The sequence below is a fragment of the Felis catus genome, chromosome D3 (genome assembly GCF_018350175.1).
Source record: "Felis catus isolate Fca126 chromosome D3, F.catus_Fca126_mat1.0, whole genome shotgun sequence".
NCBI lineage: Eukaryota > Metazoa > Chordata > Mammalia > Carnivora > Felidae > Felis > Felis catus.
In genome coordinates, this window is record NC_058379.1 from 19,837,410 (window position 1) to 19,856,957 (window position 19,548).

The 19,548-nt window shown below is 40.0% G+C and overlaps 1 protein-coding gene across 4 annotated transcripts in view; it reads right to left on the reverse strand.

Annotated features, from left to right (window-relative positions):
• The window catches only part of LOC101091563 (sodium/glucose cotransporter 1-like), a 57,922-nt gene that overhangs the window by 29,061 nt on the left and 9,313 nt on the right, over positions 1 to 19,548 (reverse strand). For 3 of the 4 annotated variants that reach the window (XM_045042329.1, XM_045042328.1, XM_045042331.1), the window contains 6 exons: positions 19,273 to 19,377; positions 17,669 to 17,728; positions 8,624 to 8,728; positions 6,637 to 6,742; positions 5,296 to 5,376; positions 310 to 530 (listed from right to left, as the gene is read on the reverse strand). In XM_045042329.1, coding sequence (XP_044898264.1) covers positions 310 to 530; positions 5,296 to 5,376; positions 6,637 to 6,742; positions 8,624 to 8,728; positions 17,669 to 17,728; positions 19,273 to 19,377 — 678 coding nt within the window. The remainder of the gene's footprint in view (positions 1 to 309; positions 531 to 5,295; positions 5,377 to 6,636; positions 6,743 to 8,623; positions 8,729 to 17,668; positions 17,729 to 19,272; positions 19,378 to 19,548) is intronic. The other variant, XM_045042330.1, reaches the window with a different exon arrangement.

Consider the following 19,548-nt stretch of genomic DNA (forward strand, 5'->3'; position numbering starts at 1 on the left):
GAAATAGTGATTGGTTACATTTAATTTACAGACTCAGTTGGGGAAAACTGACATGTTTTTCATGTGATAATGATGGGAAGAAGGAAACAATGAAAATAGATGATAGGTTATAATGGGACTGTGAGTGAAATTCCTTTTAAACAGAATTTCTTATGAAGTTCTTTAGGCAATAAGTAAAGACTGGAAGGGAAAGCTGATCACTGAGTGCAGTCAGGCCCGCTGTTGCCTATAGAGACTGGTAAAGCCTAGAATGCACTGAGACCGACCAGCCTCCAATGTAGTCACTTCACCTGCACCACGTCTAATTACCTGATCAGCGCACCAGTAGTATAAGGAGAGGGTGGAGACGCCAAAGACAATTCCAGGCCATGGGAAGTCTCCAGTGACGGGATCTCGGAAGATACGGAAAAAATCCAGGCGAGGAATAAAACACTCTGGCTTGGCAGTCCAATTTCCTTCATGGATTGGGTCTGGCTTACTATGTGGGTATTTATTCAGTAGCTCCTGGTATCCTCCCACTTCCTGAAAGGCTTAAAACACGATAAAATTTATCAGTATCTTACACCACACAATAACATATGTTTGAAGACCCAAGATTACAAAGTGAGACCCAGTTTCATTGACTGTACCTAGTATAAAAAGCACAATGGACTGAAAAATAGTTAAAACTGTATGTATGTGCCTAAAAAAAGACATCATCTCTTCCAAAGAGAAATGGGAGTACAGTGGACATTGGTGGTTGTGTGCGCCCCCCCCCCCACTCCAGCTTCTGGTAGCAGAACCCCTCTTTCCAGTTGCATTCCATCCTGTGTCGCTTAGGTGGGCCTCATCAAACTGTCCACCATTCCAATATGGCATGTGCCCCAGGCCTGGCCAATGCTCTGTCCCATGGGCAACAGCTGATGTGCCAGGAATAGATATGAGACCCAAACTGGGCTAATCAGAATCTGTCCCAGAAGACTTCTGCTTAAGGAACCAAAAAAGCCTGCTTCCTTTCTTTGGGGTTCTGAGCTAGTCTGGCAGTTTGAAGCTCTCTTGTTTACCTGGTTCATTCAGAAACCTGGATCTAGGCATCACTGAAGGTACTGTGCCCCTGGAATTTTTACTTACGTGAGCCAAGAAGGTATTTACTTGCTTATGCTAGTTTTGAACTAAAGTTCTATCACAAGCTTTCTAAAGAATCTTGGCTAGAATAGAAATTAATATTCACTTTCCTGCAATGCCAACAAAATGTTTATAAAATGTCATATTTGAAATTTTCCTCAGTCATAGCATTCATCTGTCAATATCCTAAGTGGTATACAATCTTAACATTAAAAAAAATGTTTTTAAAAGGCACAAAACACCCATAGTTCCACTTAACTAAAAAAACCCTTTATTTTGGCATATTAAAACATGTTCCTTTGATACAGATTTGATTATTGAAATGTGTTCAGAATCATTTAGAGTTGAAAGTAGTCAATAAAAGAATACTGAGTGACTATAAAATGAATAAGACACCTCCTGGCACTTCTATAAATTAATTCCATATGGATTAAAAGAAAGCAAAATACTAAACTACAAAGTTATTAGAAAAAAACAGAATATCTTCATGAACTACAGAACTAGAGAGTTGAGTTAGTCTACCTTCTTAGACAAGTCATAAAAAGGAAGAGGAAAGTTGGTAAATTTGACCTCAAAATTTAAAATTTATATGACTGAAATCAAGTTAAAAAGCTGTCAGGCCAAAAGAAGAAATTTGTGTCATGTATAAAGAACTCTTATACAACAATAGCCAAGCGAAACTACTCAGAAGAAATATAGTAGAGAATATGAGTGGGTAATTTACAAAAGAGGAACTCCAAATGGCCACTAAGTATATAAAATGATGCTTAACTTCACCAGTCTCTAGAAACTTCCAGTTAAAACAAGAATGAGATACTTTTTTTTCCCTTCCCCTATTTGGCAAATTTTTAAAAAGGCTTAAAACATCAATTATTGGCTGTAAGGGTAGGGAACACATATTCTGACATATATTGCTGAGAATATAAGTTAATACAGCCACTTTGGAGGATAATTTAGGGTATGTCTCAACAAAGCTGGGTTTATTCCAGGAATTCAAGATTGAGTTAACACTGAAAAATAATTCAATATAATTCACCATGTTAACAGAATAAGGGAGAAAAATAATATAATCATCTCAGTAAATGTGGAAGAAACACTTGCTACAATTCAAAACCTGTTCATGATAGGGGTACCTGGGTGGCTCAGTCGGTTAGGCATCCAACTCTTGATTTCAACTCAGGTCATGGTCTCACAGTTCATGAGTATGAGCCTCATGTCGGGCTCTGTGCCGACAGCACAGAGCCTGCTTGCAATTCTCTCTCTCTCCCTCTCCCTCTGCCCTTCCCCCACTGGTGTGCTCTTGCTCTTGCTCTCCCTCCCTCTCTCTCAAAATAAATAACTTTAAAAAAAACACGTTCATGATAATTCTAGCCAACTAGGACTAGAAGGGAACTTGTTAGCCTGGCAAAGAGTATTTACCAAAAATTGACAGCAAATGATTTATTTAATGGTGAAATATCCAAAGATTTCTCTCTAAATTGGCAAAGAGACAAGGATGTCTGTTGTCTCTACTTCTATTCAACACTGTACTAATGACCCTGGCCAGTACAATAGGCAAGAAAAGGAAACAAAAGGTATAAAGTTTGGAAAGCAAGGGAAACAAAGATAGCTTCTTGACCTGGGTACTTGTTACCAGGCTGTGTTCACTTTGTGATATCTCATCTAGCTACATACTTTGACTTGTGCACTTTTCAATAAAGTTTACTACAAATACAAAAACAAAAAGATTTAATAGTTCTCCATTCACGGACATAGAAGTTTGCCCAAGATATAGAACCAGTGGTGGAATAACAGACTGCAAAATTTTGTTTTGATTCTGTTAAAATATGTCTCTCATAGATTAAAAAAAGATTGTATACATGAAGAATATATCTGGAAGGATATATACAAAACTAATAATGCTAGTTGTCTCTGGAGAGTTGAATTGAGAAACTGGGAGCAATGAATATTTCACTGTGTACCTTTTTGTTTTGTTTACCTTGTGTGTGTACTACCTAAAAATTAAAAACAAAAAATTGCAACTGGATGTGTATGGGGTCTCATGGCGACTAGTTTGGACAATACTCATTTGGATGTATAAGATCTTGTATATTTTTAAAAGAAAACAATTATCCCATTAGTTTAAAATAGTTTACCTACCAACATGAATGCCCTAATTATAAAAAAATCCCATTACATTTCTCAGAAAAAGTCTTAGTCTGTTTGGGCAGTTATAAGAAAATACCATAGGTTGGGTGACTTACAAACTGCAAATATTTACTTCCCATGGCTCTGGAGGCTAGGAAGTCTGAGGTCAAGTGCTGGATGATTGGGTGTCTAGTGAGGATCCCCTTCCTGGCTCATACATGGCTATCTTCTCAATGTGTCCTCAAATGGTGGAAAAAGTGAGGGGGCTCTCTGGGGTCTCTTTTATAAGGATACTAATGCCATTCATGAGTGCTCTGCTCTTATTTTTTTTTTAATTTTTTTTTTTTAACGTTTATTTATTTTTGAGACAGAGAGAGACAGAGCATGAACGGGGGAGGGGCAGAGAGAGAGGGAGACACAGAACTGGAAGCAGACTCCAGGCTCTGAGCCATCAGCCCAGAGCCCGATGCGGGGCTTGAACTCACGGACTGTGAGATCGTGACCTGAGCTGAAGTCGGACGCTTAACCGACTGAGCCACCCAGGTGCCCCATCTGCTCTTATGACCTAATCAGTTCCCAATGGCTTTGCCTTGGGGGTTAGGATTTCAACATATGAATTTTGGGAGGGAGATGAATATTCAGTCTATAAGAGTAAAGAATATATAATTACTTAGAGATATAATTGCTAACATTAAATGGAATATTCCACCTGCTCCTAAAGTTTAGTCAGATGTCATTTTCAACTATTGGGGTGAGGGTGGCAGATTTAAAAACTGTTGATGTTTAACACTAGTACACAATTAAAAACAATGGTTTAGTGTGTTCTATAGTTTAGGGTTTTGTCATTCAAATTAGTCAGTGCTTCCCAATTCATTAAAAAAATTCCTTATATTATGCCTGATGTGTATTTTGTGTTCCAGCAATATAGCTCTGAGTACACCTCATGGCACACTAATGCTTACTGAATGTTAAGAGTGAGGACTATGTGACTCTGTTTGATTCTATCATTTCTCATTCAATGGGGCTCAACAACATGCTTTACGGAACCACAGTCCTTCAACTGTATTCACGTACCATTTCAATAATTTTTCAATACCTGAGACAAGAGTTTTTCCTTCTAGATTTATGTAAGACCAATCTAGATTTATGTAAGACCCATGGAGCAGTGGGTAACACCAACCTCACTGAGGTCATTATCTTAGCTAGTGGGAGAAAACTATCATTTTAAGGTTAAATGTACTTGCCATTACAGGTATTATAATATGTCAGTTTACATAGTGGAATTTGGTGTTTAGAGACTCAGCTATGAGTTCTGCTCTTAGTGTGTCTCATGAGCAAGTTACTTGACTGAATAACTCAGTTTCCTCATCTGTAAAATGGGGATAACAACAGTAGTTATGCATCACAGTGATGTGAAGATTAATATGGATAAATGCTTACGTGGTACCTGATACTCGATTTCTGTTAGCTATTATTTTCATTCTTACCACTTAATAAGCACCTACCATGTGCCTCAGACTTCACACTGTGTGCAGGATACAATGGTTTTGGTTCTTAAGAAGTTCTGGAGCTGAGGGGTATGATTTATTGATTGTGTAATCAATGAACAATCAAGGTATGTATCACAAAAATATCAAGGTGTGTGTAGTAGTGATTTGAGTCCACAGAAGAAAAGACATGTAGATGGAATAATAACAGAATCACATTTTTGGAGGTGGGTCTTCTGTTGACCTTGATGGGTAGATTTAACTGCGTGGATAAAAAGGAGAGGGGCTTATAACTGCAGAGGAAGAGCATGGGCTGAGGCACAGAGGTGGGGATGAGTGTGGTGGGCCAGTCGATCACTGTCCCAAAGCACTACAGTTTGTCATTACCACTTCTATGTCTTCTGAAGTGAGCAAAGGTTTACTTCTCAACTTTTTGTGTGACCTGAGATAATGCTCTAAGGGATCTGAGGGCCTCAGTCTCCTCATCTGCAAAAGATGAAAGTGCTGAAATGGCCCCAGACAGCAATCAGACTGGAAGATTCCAGCCATGGTGCCCAGTCTTCCAAGATTGACTTACCAAAGACCATTAACAAGATTGATCCCAGAACCATAACAGCAGCATGTAAGGTATCGGTATAAACTACAGCTGCAAAACCACCTGAATAGGTAGGAGAAAGAGAAACAAAAGCAACATTTGAGACTCTCTGCTGAAAGTCACTTCTGTATCCCTATTCTACATGCTTGTCTCCTTCCAGATCTCTCCATTCACACCTTTGTACCTTTAAGTCAGTAGGTCTTACAATAACATGCTTAGTCTTGGTACATCCTGTGTTCTCTCTTTAACATCCCTCATGATCTTTTGTTGGATTCTTATCTTGCCCTTCTATGTCCCAATTTCCCTTTACTTCCCATTTTTTGGATGAATGAAAAGCTGGTAGTTTTCCTAAGCAAAAAAGTACATCTTTAATCACAAAATCTTGGTCTGGAAGCAACAGTTAGCAGCATCTCTGGTCTCAACATGCTAGATGCCAGCAGCACCACCCCCCCTCCCTGGTTGGGACAACCCAAAATGTATCCAGACATTACCAAATGTCACCTAGGAAGAAACCCCCAACTCCCACTCCCTTGTGCATTGAGAGCCATTAATTGAGTGCATTCCATTCCCTACCCTGATCCTCCTCACTCAGACAGTGGTAAACTGCCAGGGACACTCACCAGCATCCAAGATTTGCACTGTGGCTGGAAAAAACAAGTGATGAGGGCCCCTGCTCTCAAAACTTAGGCAGAGACTCTGGGACAGAATTGCCTACATAAAAGATGCTATCTGATGGCCTGACCAGGTTACCAGGTGACCAGGATGACTGAAGCTGCTGCCTCCCCCTAATTCCTTTTCTGTTTCTACTCTTTTACTTAGCAGCCTGCAGTGTCACATGATGGCCCGCTCCAAACATGATCACTGCCATCCTTGCCAATGCCCTTAGAAAGCCCCCACTGGCCTGATCTGATTTCTAGAGGTAGTATGTCACTTAGGCACCCTGCCTCCATTATTTTCACTGTTCCACCCCCTCAGGCCTAGCAGTATGATCTACAGACTTAGGGAAAATGCAAAAGCTGAGACCCTCTGCCTCCTTGTCTACTAGCTCTCCACTATAAGTAGTAGAGCTTTGGGGCGCCCGGGGTGGCTCAGTCGGTTAAGCGTCTGACTTTGGGTCAGGTCATGATCTCATAGCTCGTGGGTTCAAGCCCCGCGTCAGGCTCTGGGCTGACCACTCAGAGCCTGGAGTCTGCTTCGAATTCTGTGTCTCCCTCTGTCTCTGCAATTCCCCACTCACACTCTCTCTCTCTCAAAAATAAACATTAAAAAAAAAGTAGAGCTTTTGTGTCAGTATAAATACCTGTGTGGTTACAGTAACCTCACCTGTGATGGTATAAATGCCCATAATTGTCAGCAAGATTATGGTGGCCAGGTAGACGTCTAACCCCAAAACCAGTCTCATGAACATGGCACCAGTACAGATCTCCACCTGAAATGAGTACAAGTACAATGCAGCCTGTACTGCATTTTCATTTCCAGCTCAATCAAAAGCAGTATCATAAAGACCCTAGAAGCCATCTGCAGGAAGTGGTCTATGGTTAGCACATTCACTCCGTCACTAATGGACATGGGGTGAGGGCTACCCAAGTTCTGTTGGGAAAAAAGGCTTATGCCCCATGAGTTCAACCAAGGTCAGCACTTTTAGGGCTTGGGTCAATCCAATGAATTCAGTTCATACAAAACTTAGCCTATTCCTCTCTAGACCCTTAGAACAGGGAACATGCTCAGAGAGTGAGCTGTTCTTATAGTTCTGCCATTGGAAGAGGCAAAGGGGACAGCTCAACAGGGGCTGGTAAGTTTTTTCTCTAAAAGACCAGATAATAAATACTGTAGGCTTTGCAGGCCACATACTGCCACTGCTTTCCACAACCATTTAAAACTATAAAAAGCCATTCTCAGCTCAAGGACTGTACAAAGCAGAACATTAGGTTGATTGGCCTGCAGGCTGGATTTGTTGATCCCTGGTTTGGCTGGCACTGATTTTAAAGCATATGCATATCATTTAACTGGCTAATCTCTTGCCTAGTTATTCTGGTCTCCAAAGTAGGGATGCAATGGGCAGAGATCCTCCCATTATTCATCTATCCATTTATTCACCAAATGTTTACTGTGCACCAGCATAGCAGATACTCGACAGGGTTCAGAAGACACAGGGCTACTAAAACTCAGTTGCTGCCCCCAAGAAGCTTATATTTAGTGACAGAAACTAAATAGGCAATTTCTATGTAGTGTGATAAGTGATACATTGTATGTCTGTATGCATGCGTGCATGTATTTATTTATTTATAGTTTTTATTATAGAGACAGTATGAGTGGGGGAATGGGGCAGAGGAAGAGAGAGAAAGGATCTTAAGCAGGCTCCACCCTCAGTATACAGCTCGATCACATGACCCTGGGATCATGACCTGAGCCAAAATTAAGAGTTGGACACTCAACCAACTGAGCCACCCAGACGCCCCTCATTCAGTCAGTTAAACACACACACACACACACACACACACACACACACACACACACACACACATTTATCAAGTGCCTTAGGTGCCAATAATTTTCTCAGCACAGTGGGTAATGCAGTGAACAAGCCAGGCAAGGCTCTCGGCCTCAACAAGCTTACACTGAAGTGGAGAAGGCAGATAATCAGAAAGGAAACAGATAAATTATTCTCACATGGTAACAAGTATTACAAAAAAACCCACCAAAACATAACAATGAAATAGAGATTGACTGGGTACACCCATGGAAGGCCTCTTCAAGGAGGTGATATTTGAAAATTTTTTGGGGGGGAGGGTACATTCTAGACACAGTGTGAAACAAATGTCAGGGGCTTTCAGTGGGAATAAGATTGGCAGGTTTGAGAAACATAAGGCAGGCAGTGGGGCCAGAGCCTGGTGAGAACAGGGGAGGAGATCAGGAGACAAGGCTGGAGAGGCAGGGACTAGAACAGAACATCCTCACAGATCATAACAAGGGGCTTAGGTTTTCTTGAAAGGGTGGTGGAAATTCCTGGATTGTTTTAAGCAGAGGAGTGACATCACTTGATGACATGACCTAGATTAAGGCCAAGGTTCTCTAGAAACGCAGAGGGACCTGTAACTGAGGCTTGGGAGACAAATAAGATGCCCCTGCCTTTATTTTTTGCAAAGTATTATTAAGCTATTTTTTTTTCTCTGCTCTAGCTTAGACAGAAGAAAACGTAAGTAACTTATGGGGCCACAGAGTGAACTGCTGACACCAATCTAGCACCATCCTACCTACTGAATTTTTGTTGTTTTGTTTTGTTTCTTGGGCTGGCTTTTATACAACTCACCGAGATCTTATTGAAGATATAGAGGAATAAGTACAGAATAGCAAGGAGGAACTGGATCCGGAAGCCACCAAACCTCTTCCTCAAATATTCTGGCATTGTCATCACCTGTACAAGCAATAAGAGAAGTCACCACCAGACAGAGTACCAGAAGAGGCAGACCCACAGGGATGCACCTTGATCACAATGTGCTGGTCATCATAGAGACACAGCTGATGGTGAGGGGGGGGGGGCCCAGGGATAGAAGTTGCAGCAGGGTCACCGACTCTGGCTTTGGATTCCATGCCACCTGTTAAGATGGGGGAAATAAGAAAGGAGAAGCAATAGTATTGTCTTCAAGAAGCAATCTCCTGAAAGTAGAAGGAAATCTAGCCATTTGAAGATGTCTCATGATGACAAATCACTTTCACGAAATAATCCTAGAGCAAATTCAAATACCTTATCACACACTACAAATATAACAAGTACTCAGGAGAGACAGAATTTGGGGCGCCTGGGTGCTCAGTCGGTTAAGCAACCAACTTCGGCTCATGTCATGATCTCACGGTTTGTGAGTTCGAGCCCCGCGTCGGCTCTGTGCTGACAGCTCAGAGCCTAGAGCCTGCTTCGGATTCTGTGTCTCCTTCTCTCTCTGCTCTTTCCCCGCTCATGCTCTGTCTCTCCCTCTCTCCTTCAAAAAGAAATAAAAACATTTAAAAAAATTTTAAGGAGAGACAGAATTTGACTCAACAGCTCTCCAATCTGGTCATCTGTGCCCATGCTCTCATGTGTGTGCTGTTTGCCCCAAACAATCCTGTTCATTTTGATTTCCATGGTCTCAGGCTGCGTGCACCCCACGACAGGGATGCACCCATGCACAAGATGTCTCTTTGTTCATTAGATGCTTGGACCCAAGTGCAGTGCCAGGCTCACAGTAGGTGAAGAAATGTTTGTTAAATGTATACTGTCCCACTTCTATCCCAAGTATCCTCATATGGGCTGCTGTCACAGAGTGTAACAGAATGGCTTAAGCAACAGAAATATTATTATCTCTCAGTTCTGAAGGCTAGAAGTTCAAGGTGTCAGCAGGCTTGGTTCCTTCTAGGGGCCGTGAGGGAAGGATTTGTCGAGGCCTCTCTCCTTGGCTTGTTGATGGCTGTCATCTCCCTGTGTCTTCCTATTCTCTTTCCTTTGTACATGTCTGTGTCCAAATTTCCCCTTCTTATAAAGTCATACTGGATTAGGGCCCACCCTAATCATTTCATTTTAATTACTTTGAAGATCTTATCCCAAAATGCAGTCATAATCTGAGGTAATTTCCTTGGGATTATGGCTTTACCATTGCAGATGCTAGACAACATGGCAAATAAGCCTTTCACATTTTTAATGCCGCTCTACAAATATTTACAAATTTTAACAGTTTTATAAGGCATAATTTATGCACATAAAACTCTCCCATTTTAAGTGTAAAGTTTGATGAGTTTGGGAAAATGTACACAATTATACAATCACTACCATATTAAAAATATTAATCATTCTCTTCTTAAGATGGATTTTATTTATCTATTTATTTATTATGGGGAGGGGAGGGGCAGAGAGACAGAATCCCAAGCAGGTTCCATGCTCAGTGTGGAGCCTGACACGACGATCGATCCCACCACCGGAAGATCACGACCTGAGCTGAAATCAAGAGTTGGATGATTAACCGACTGCTCCACCCAGGTGCCTCACAAAATATTAATCATTCATAATGCCCTCCATAAACCCCCTAGGGTTTGCATTTAAGGCCTTCAACCCACCCTTGGTCCTAGCTGTCCCCACGGATTTGGTTTTCTAGAATTTTAAATAAATAGAATCATATACTATGTACTTTTTAATGTCCTGCTTCTTTCACTGGCCTGATGTTCTTGGTTGAGATTCAACCACATTGTTGCATGATCCCTCTTTCATGCTGAGTAGTATACCACATCACATGTTGTTTTTCTACTCTCTTACTGTAATTTAGATTATTTCTAGACTTGGCTATTAGGAACACAATTGCTATGAAGCTTCATGTACAAATTTGTGTGTATACACATGTTTTCATCTCTCTGGGGTTGGCAAAGATCTATGTCCGGGGAAATACTACTGACTGGGTGGTCAGGTTTAATTTGTGAACAAACTGCCAAAGTGTCATGGCCATGTGATTCTGTATTCCCTCAAGAAATGTATGAATCCCATTTGCCCCACACCCTCTCCAGCTCTTCTCCTCTTAGTCATTCTGGAACAGTGGTATCTTAAGTAGCATTTTCCTACTATAAAAAAAATATATCTTTCCTTCCTATAAAAAAATATATATCTTTCAAAGAGTTAAAGGTTATGGGGCACCTGGGTGGCTCAGTTAGTTAAGCATCCAACTCTTTTTTTTTTTTTTTTAATGTTTATTTCTGAGACAGAGCATGAGTGGGGGAGGGGCTGAGAGAGAGGCAGACACAGAATCCGAAGCAGGCTCCAGGCTCCGAGCTGTCAGCACAGAGCCTGACGTTGGGCTCGAACCCACAAACCGTGAGATCATGACCTGAGCCGAAGTCGGTCGCTCAACCGACTGAGCCACCCAGGCGCCCCAACATCCAACTCCTGATCTCAGCTCAGGTCATGATCTGGCAGTTTGTGAGACTGAGCCCCATGTTGGGCTGCAAGTTGACAGCGCATAAACTGCTTGGGACTCTCTCTCTCCCTCTGCCTCTTCCCTGCTCAGGTGCACTCTCTCCCTCTCTCAAAATAAATAAATAAACTTAAAAAAAATAAAATTTTAGGGGTGCCTGGGTGGCTCAGTTGGTTAAGTGTCCAGCTCTTGACTTTGGCTCATGTCACAATCTCATGGTTTGTGAGTTTGAGTCCCACATCGGGCTCTGTTCTGGAAACAGAGCCTGCTTGGGATTCTCTCTTCCCCTCCCCCCCAACTTGTGCTCTGTTTCTCTCTCTCTCAAAATAAAAAATTTTTAAATGTTTATTTATTTTGAGACAGAGAGAGAGAGAGAGAGTGAGAGACTGACTGAGTGCGAGTGGGGGAGGGGCAGAGAGAGGGAGACACAGAATCTGAACCAGGCTCCAGGCTCTGATCTGTCAGCATAAACAGAGCCCGACGTGGGGCTCGAACTCATGAACTGCAAGATCATGACCTGAGTTGAAGTATGACACTTAACCAACTGAGCCACCCAGGTGCCCCTAAAAATAAATAAATAAACTTAAAAACAAAAATTTTATTTTGAAGTCCCATATATCAATTTCCTCCTTTATGGTTTTAGGTTTTTTGTGTTCTGGTTGAGAAATCTCTTAATCACTTTATTCTTCTTTATTTTGTTTTGCAATAAGGTTTTTTTAAATTAGCTTTAGGTGTACAAATAATTATTTGATATTTGTATATATTTCATCTACATTTTTGAAGAGTACTTTTGCTGGATATGGAATTCATGGTTGACATATTTTTATTCCTTTCAGTATTTACATATGTCATCCTAATGTTTTCTGGCTTCCATTGTATCTGATCAGAAGTCATCCATTACCTGTATCATTTCCTCCCTGCATATAATGTATTTTTTTTTAGTTCTCTCAAAATGTCCTCTTTATCTTTACTTTTAGCAGTTTGACTATGATGTTAACCTAGGTGTAGCTTTGTGTTCATTGGTGTTTGTTAAGCTTTTTGCATGGAACATTAACATTTTTCACCACACTTGGGATACTTTCTTACTATTTCTTCAAAAAAATTTTTTCTGCCTCTTTCTTGCTCTCCTTTCTGGGATACCAATTACATGTACGTTGGACTACTTGATATTGTATCACAGGTCTCTGAGGCTTTGCTCCTTTTTCTTCAAAATTTTTTCCCTTCTGTTCTTTCTCTTGGGTAATTCTTATTGAATTCACTGATTCTCTCTTTTGTCATTTTGTTTGTGCTGTTGAGTTCCTCCTATGTATTTTTCATTTCAGCTAGTATGCTTTTTAACTTTAGAATTTCCATTTGGTTCTCTTCTATAGTTTCAGTTTCTCTGTTGAGAGGCTCTATTTGTTCATTCATTAGTATCACATTTTCCTTTATTTCTTTGAACATATTTATAATAGTAGGTTCAAAGCTTTTTTTTGTTAAATCAACATCCGGGCCTGCTCATTTATTTACTGCTTTTTCTTCTGGAGTGTGGGTCACATTTATATTGCCATTTCTTTGTGTGTCTAATAATTCCTGGTTGCAGACTGGCCATCATAGATCATATGATGTAGCATTCCACAATCTGCTTTGTTCTTCTGAAGATTGCTGTTTCTTGTTGTTGTTGTTGTTGTTTTGTAGGCAATTAACTTACCTGGACTCAAACTGCAACATCTTTCATGTCATCCCACCTCCCACTCCTACACTGAAGTTTATAGCTGCTGATGTCTATGATTGTTTTTTTCAGCTTCTAGCTGCTGCTAATTTGGCCTAGTCCTATAGAGGTTTTCTTTGCACTTGAGTAGTCTCACAGTCAGTCAAGATTTCATGCAGAATTTATGCCAAGTTTATAAACTTTGATTTATACTCAAAGTTAAATCCCTCTTTGTCTCCCTTGTTTTTGGTGCTCCCACAAAAGTTTCCTGTTGCTTTGTTAGCCCCCTGTTCTCTCCTCTGTTATGGGTAAGACTTGTTCTCCACTGCCTACATTGTGTGGGTTGGGGAATGTACTCAGTCCTAGGCACTGTAAAGTCACAGATCTCACACGTATAGCTCTGTCTCTGTAAGATAGAGCTCCCTTTGGTTTCTGTCTTTTTTTTTTTTTTTTTTTTTGGCTCCCTGGGTTCTCATGCATGCATCTGTACTTTGGTGGTCAGCCAGGTATCTGAGCTTTTTCTATCTTACTTTAAAATCCCCCTCTACCTCAAGGACATAAAGATATTCTATACTTCCTTATAAAAATTCAAAATCTTTTGCCTTTCCTATTTAAGTCTTTAATCAATCTAAAATTATTTTTGTGTATAATAGATTTCCAATTTAATTTTTTTCATATGATAAACAATTGACCCTCCTTTACTCAGTGATCTGCAGTGCCATTGATGTCATAAACCAAGTCCATGTATATGAGTGTTCCTTAGTTATTTCTCTTTTCCACTTGTCAGTGTTTTAACTCTTGTGTCAATACCATACTGTCTTAATTACTATAGCTTTATAGTAAGTCTTGATATTTGAGGGCAAATCTTTATTATTTTTCGTTGATAGGAGTATCTTTGCTACTTTTATGCTTTTTTACATACATTTTCTTTTTTCCAGCTTTATGGATATATAATAACATACAACATTGTGTAAGTTTAAGGTGTACAACACAATTTGATATACATATACTTGCAAAATGATTATCACAGTAAGTGATATCTGTATACTATACTTGCAAAGTGATTATCACAGTAAATATCTCCATCACCTCATATAATTACCTTTTTTTTTTAATGGTGAGAACTTTTAAGATTTACTCTCTTACAACTTCTAAGTATATAACACAGTATTGTTAATGATAGCTACCATACTACTTAAAAAAAAATCCTTGTAGCCATTCTGTGCCTTTTGATTGGAGAATTTAATTCCTTTATATTTAAAGTAATTATTGAAAGATAAGGACTTAAATTCTATCTTACTCATTGTTTTCTGGCAGTTTTGTAGTTCCCTTGTTATTTTCTTCCTCATGCTGTCTTCCTTTGCAAATTGATGATTTTCCATGGAAGTATGCTTTCATTTCCTCCTAATTATCTTTTGTGTATCTACTGTAACTTTTTGCTTTTTTGTTACCATGGGGTTTACATAAAATGTCTCATAGATGTAATAGTCTATTTCAAGGTGATAAATTTGATCACATACAAAAACTGTACCTTTTACTCCCCATCTCAACATTTTATGTTTTGATGTTATAATTTCTTTTTATATTATGTATCCATTAACAAATAATTATAGCTATATTTTAATATTTTTATTTTTTATTATTTTTAAATGTTTATTTATTTTGAGAGAGATACAGAGAGCGTGAGCAGAGGAGGGACAGAGAGAGAGACACAGAATCCGAAGCACGTTCCAGGCTCTGAGCTGTCAGCACAGAGCCTGACATGGGGCTCCAACCCACAAACTGCAAGGTCATGCCCTGAGCCAAAGTTGGACACTTAATGTTCTGAGCCACCCAGGCACACCTAGTTATTTTTATTTTTTAATATTTATTTAGTTGAGAGAGAGAGCAAGCAAGTGGGGGAAAGGCAGAGGGAGAGGCAATCTTAAACAGGCTCTATGCCCAGCAAAGAGCCTGATGTGGGTCTCAGTCTCACGACTGTGAGATCATGACCTGAGCCAAAATCAAGAGTCAGATGCTTAACCAACTGAGCTATCCAGGTGCCCCTCTCCTTCATTTCTAAAGGATAACTTTACCAGGTAAAGTATACTTGGTTGGCAGGGTTTTTTTTCCATCACTTTAAATATATCATCCCACTCTTTCTTGGCCTGCAAGGCTTCTGCTAAGAAATCTGCAGATATCATTATGGAGGTTCCCATGTATGTGAAGACTTTTCGCTTGTTTAAAAAATTTTCCCTTTGATTTTAGACACTTTCATTATAAGAAAAAGAATATAGTTTTAGGTTGAAATTTGGTGGGGGGACCCATAGGCTTTATGATCTTGGATATCCAAATCTCTTCCCAGATTTGGGAAGTTCTCAGCCATTATTTCTTAAAATAAGCTTTCTGTCCCTTTCTCCCTCTCTTGTCCCTCTGGGAGCCCCTGATGTGTATATTGTTTTTCTTAATGGTATCCCATAGTCTCATAGACTTTCTTAACTTTTTCATTGTTCCCCTTGAGTGAATTATTTCAAATGACCCGTCCTCTACTTCACAGATTCTTCTGCTGGATCCAGCCTGCTATTTATGTGATCTATTGCACTTTTCATTTCATTCATTGTATTCTCCAGCCCCAGAATTTGTTTGATTATTTTCGTGATCTCTCTCTGCTAAACTTCTCATTTCCTCCATGTATTGTTTTCCTTATTTTATTGAATTGTCTTTCTGTATTTTCTTGTACCTCACCAAGCTTCTTTCAAACAACTATTTTGCATTCTTTATCAAACAAATCTCAGATCTCCATTTCTTTGGCATTGGCTACTAGAAAACTGTACTCCTCTGGTGGTGCCATGTTTCATTGATTTTTCATGTTCCTCAAAAAAAATTTTTTTTTAGGTAGGTTCCATGCCCAGTGTGGAGCCCAATGTGGGGTTTGAACTCATGGCCCTGAGATCAAGACCTGAGCTGAGATCAAGACTTGTACATTTAACTGACTAAACCACCCAGATGGCCCCATGTTTCTCAAATTTTGTATTACTGTCTTTGAGGAAGCAGTCACCCCCACATCTTTACTGACTGGCTTTAGGAGAGAAATACCTTCTCTAAGCTCTGCTAGAAATTCCAAGGCTTTCTCAGACTTTTTCTATGGATATACCTGCTCCACATTTCTTGTTCCTTTTTGGGGGGAATCCTTTTTAAGATTATATGTCTTCTCTTGATCCTGCAAAGCCAGGCCAAGTTCTGACAGCCTCCCTTTGCTTGCTTTCCCTAGGGCAATGCTGAAGTTAGTGTGCTTTCCTCAATCCCACAGAGTCAGTATGGCTTTCTGTGAATGCTCACTAACCTTATACAAAAAACACTTGCTCTTGCCACCATCAGGGATGCAGAAAGAGAGCTGGCCAGAGGGTGGAGGTGCATGTGGGTGAGGTGTGTGGCATGCTGGGGTGCCCTTGGGCCAATTGAGGGGATCTATAGGTGAGGAGACCCCAGCGGCTCACTGGCAGGCTTCCTGATAAGTCTGCAAAGTAATTAGTAGGATTCATGTTCCTCTGATCATGGCTGAGAGCCATGGCTGGTGTTCTCTCAGCCACTCCTCAGCCTCCTAGATGTGCGGCACACCTCCATATTCTGGATGGGATGAGAAACAAGTGGGTCCTCTTGGCAGACTTCTGCACAACTGGATTGCTGAGCACTTACTCCCATACTCTCAATTTCCCCTGTGGGAGAAATTTCAGGCTGAGAAGGTCTCTCTTGGCACTTAGCTGTGCCACCTTGGGGAAGGGGTGGGACACAGGTACACTGAAACTCTTCCTCTCACTCTCTTCATTACATCCAGTCTTCGATTTTCTTTTTTCCAACAGTGTGCTAGAACTTCTCTAGTGGAATTCTGGTCTTCCACAAAGGCCCTCTTATCTGTGGGTGATTACAAAATTGGTGTTCTTTGAGGGAAGATGGCAGAAAGCGCTTATTCCACCATGTTGATGATGTTATTCCACATATCTTCACAGACGTGTAGGCCAGATGGTCTCTATTCTCTCTCAGCTGGTCACTGACATGTATTTATCCCCTTATCTCCTACATACATTTTATTATAAATTTTTTTAAGTTTATTTATTTATTTTTGAGAGAGAGAGAGAGAGAGAGAAAGCATGAGCATGAAGAGAGGAGAGGCAGAGAGAGAAGGAGAGAGGAAGAGAGAGGGAATTCCAAACAAGCTCTGCAATATCAGCATGGAGTCCGACATGGGGCTCAAATTCATGAACCATGAGATCATGACCTGAGCTGAAATCAAGAATTGGACACTTAACCGACTAAACCACCCAGCTGTCCCCTACATACATTTTAGAATCAGCATGTCAAGTTTCTAAAAAAATTCTGTTTGGAATCTCATTCCCAGCACAGACTAATTTGGAGAGAACTAACATTTTTAGGATATTGTCTTCTAGTAATTAACATAGTTGTTCGTTTCATTTATTTAGGTCTTATTTTTAGATAAAGTTTTCAAACGTTTTCTGTAAAAGCCCTAAAAAGTGAACCCTTGAATAAGGTCCAGAGGGAAACAGCAGGCAATTACCAGCATCTGTGTACCCAAGGCCGAGTGATGTTATTTCAGGCATTTCTCAGGGTTTAGGGAAGTCAGTAAAACGATCAAAAGACTGAGAAGTTTAACTTGCCTCCAGGATATGTTTATGTACACATGAAATATTTGTAAGAAAAAATACTATAGAGAACAGAGTAACTGATAATGGCTACTCACCCCAGCCTTAATGTAAATAGGAGAAAATATCCAACCAAGAACACACAGCAGAAACGGAGCCTGAAACCAAGAAAGAGAGTTACATTAGGGTTCCATCTAGGGCAAGCTCTTAAATGAGATGCAAGCTTAGTGACTTCTGTTTTTTTTTTTTTTTTTTTTTTTTCAACGTTTATTTATTTTTGGGACAGAGAGAGACAGAGCATGAACGGGGGAGGGGCAGAGAGAGAGGGAGACACAGAATCAGAAACAGGCTCCAGGCTCTGAGCCATCAGCCCAGAGCCCGACGCGGGGCTCGAACTCACGGACCGCGAGATCGTGACCTGGCTGAAGTCGGACGCTCAACCGACTGCGCCACCCAGGCGCCCCTTAGTGGCTTCTGTTTTGAGTCTAACAAATGTATCAGTACTGGGGAACCTTATAAACAACAGCCCAAGCGCGCACCTTCTAGTACAATAAACTACTTACAGGCACTTGATCTTTGCCTATGAAAGAGTGCCTTCTTAATTTGGGGGGCGGGGGGGGAGGGGGAGGGGGAGGTTTAACTGAGCCAGTTCTCAAGGTATTTATTTTTAATATTGTTTGTCTACTTCCAGAGAGGAACAAAGGTGGCTTATATAGAGAAGATAGTTAAAAAAAAAAAAAAAAAAAAAGAAGTACCAGAAACCATTCAGAGAAATGAGGGAGAAACTCTACCAAAATTTCATACAAGTTATTGAAAATAAGTAATAAATTTGGCTCTGGCTTTCTTACAAAGAAGGGGTAAGGTAAGTTGAATTTATAAAGGAGATGCTAGTAAATTCTGAGAAGTAAATGGTGGTAAAGGCCAAGGCTTTTTGCTAGGTTTGAAATTGAATCTGCTAGAAGTGTCCTTTATTTTTGTTGTCTATAAGGAGAAAGATGAGATTCAGAAAGTAGGGAGCTTTCTGATTTACCCAGAAAAGTCAGATGGCTTATACAGAAATAAGTTAATAAGCACAAGACTTATAAATTCACTTATATTTAGGCGAACAAATTCTATGTTCTACAACAAATATATCCCACAGATTAAATAAATAATCCATTTAATAGGTTTTATGGTTCAAACCTGGTATTCTTAGGAGGTCGTTTAGGAGTTTTGTAGTAATTAGTTGAATATCCTGAAGAGCACAGTTGAGCCCATTCTGAATACATACTTCAAATATACACATGCATATACATACACACATACATGCACATATAGACACATATATCTGTGTGTTTACACATATACACATATATATCTGTATGTATATCTACACATAAATATGTATGTACACATATATTTAAATGTTAATATGGTCTTTTCTCTTTTTCCTCCCGGGATGGTCTCCTAAAAGTTCTTTGTTCATTGTATACCTACGGCCCTTGGGATGTAAACATTCTCTGTCTCTTCATTAACTTCATTAACTAAGAAGAATGAAAACTAGCACAATCATTTTGAAAATCAAAGACTTGGTTCTTTTCTTCTGTGACTTCTAAGAGGTCTTCAATATTTACCAGAGGTAGAAAGCAAGTTTTTATATTTAGGAGTTTTATTTGGACAATGATAAAGAGGGAGGTTAGTTGCTGCACAAGGTATTACTTACATTCCATTCAAAGGCCCCAATAGCAATCCCTGAAGTCGCTCCTATTCCAGCCAGGCCCATGAAGTGGCCACTGCCAATACTGGAGGCAAAAAGAGAAGCGCCTATCTGAAAATCAAAAGGTGATTACCTAGCAGAACTATCAGTCCAACTCCAAGAATTCATTTTCACAAATGTAAACCGCATTTTCCATTTTCTCAAAAGGGATTATTCCCTGGGCAGAATTCCCATTTATGTTTCTTCTACACAAACACCCTACCTACAAATTAGAAGCCAAGT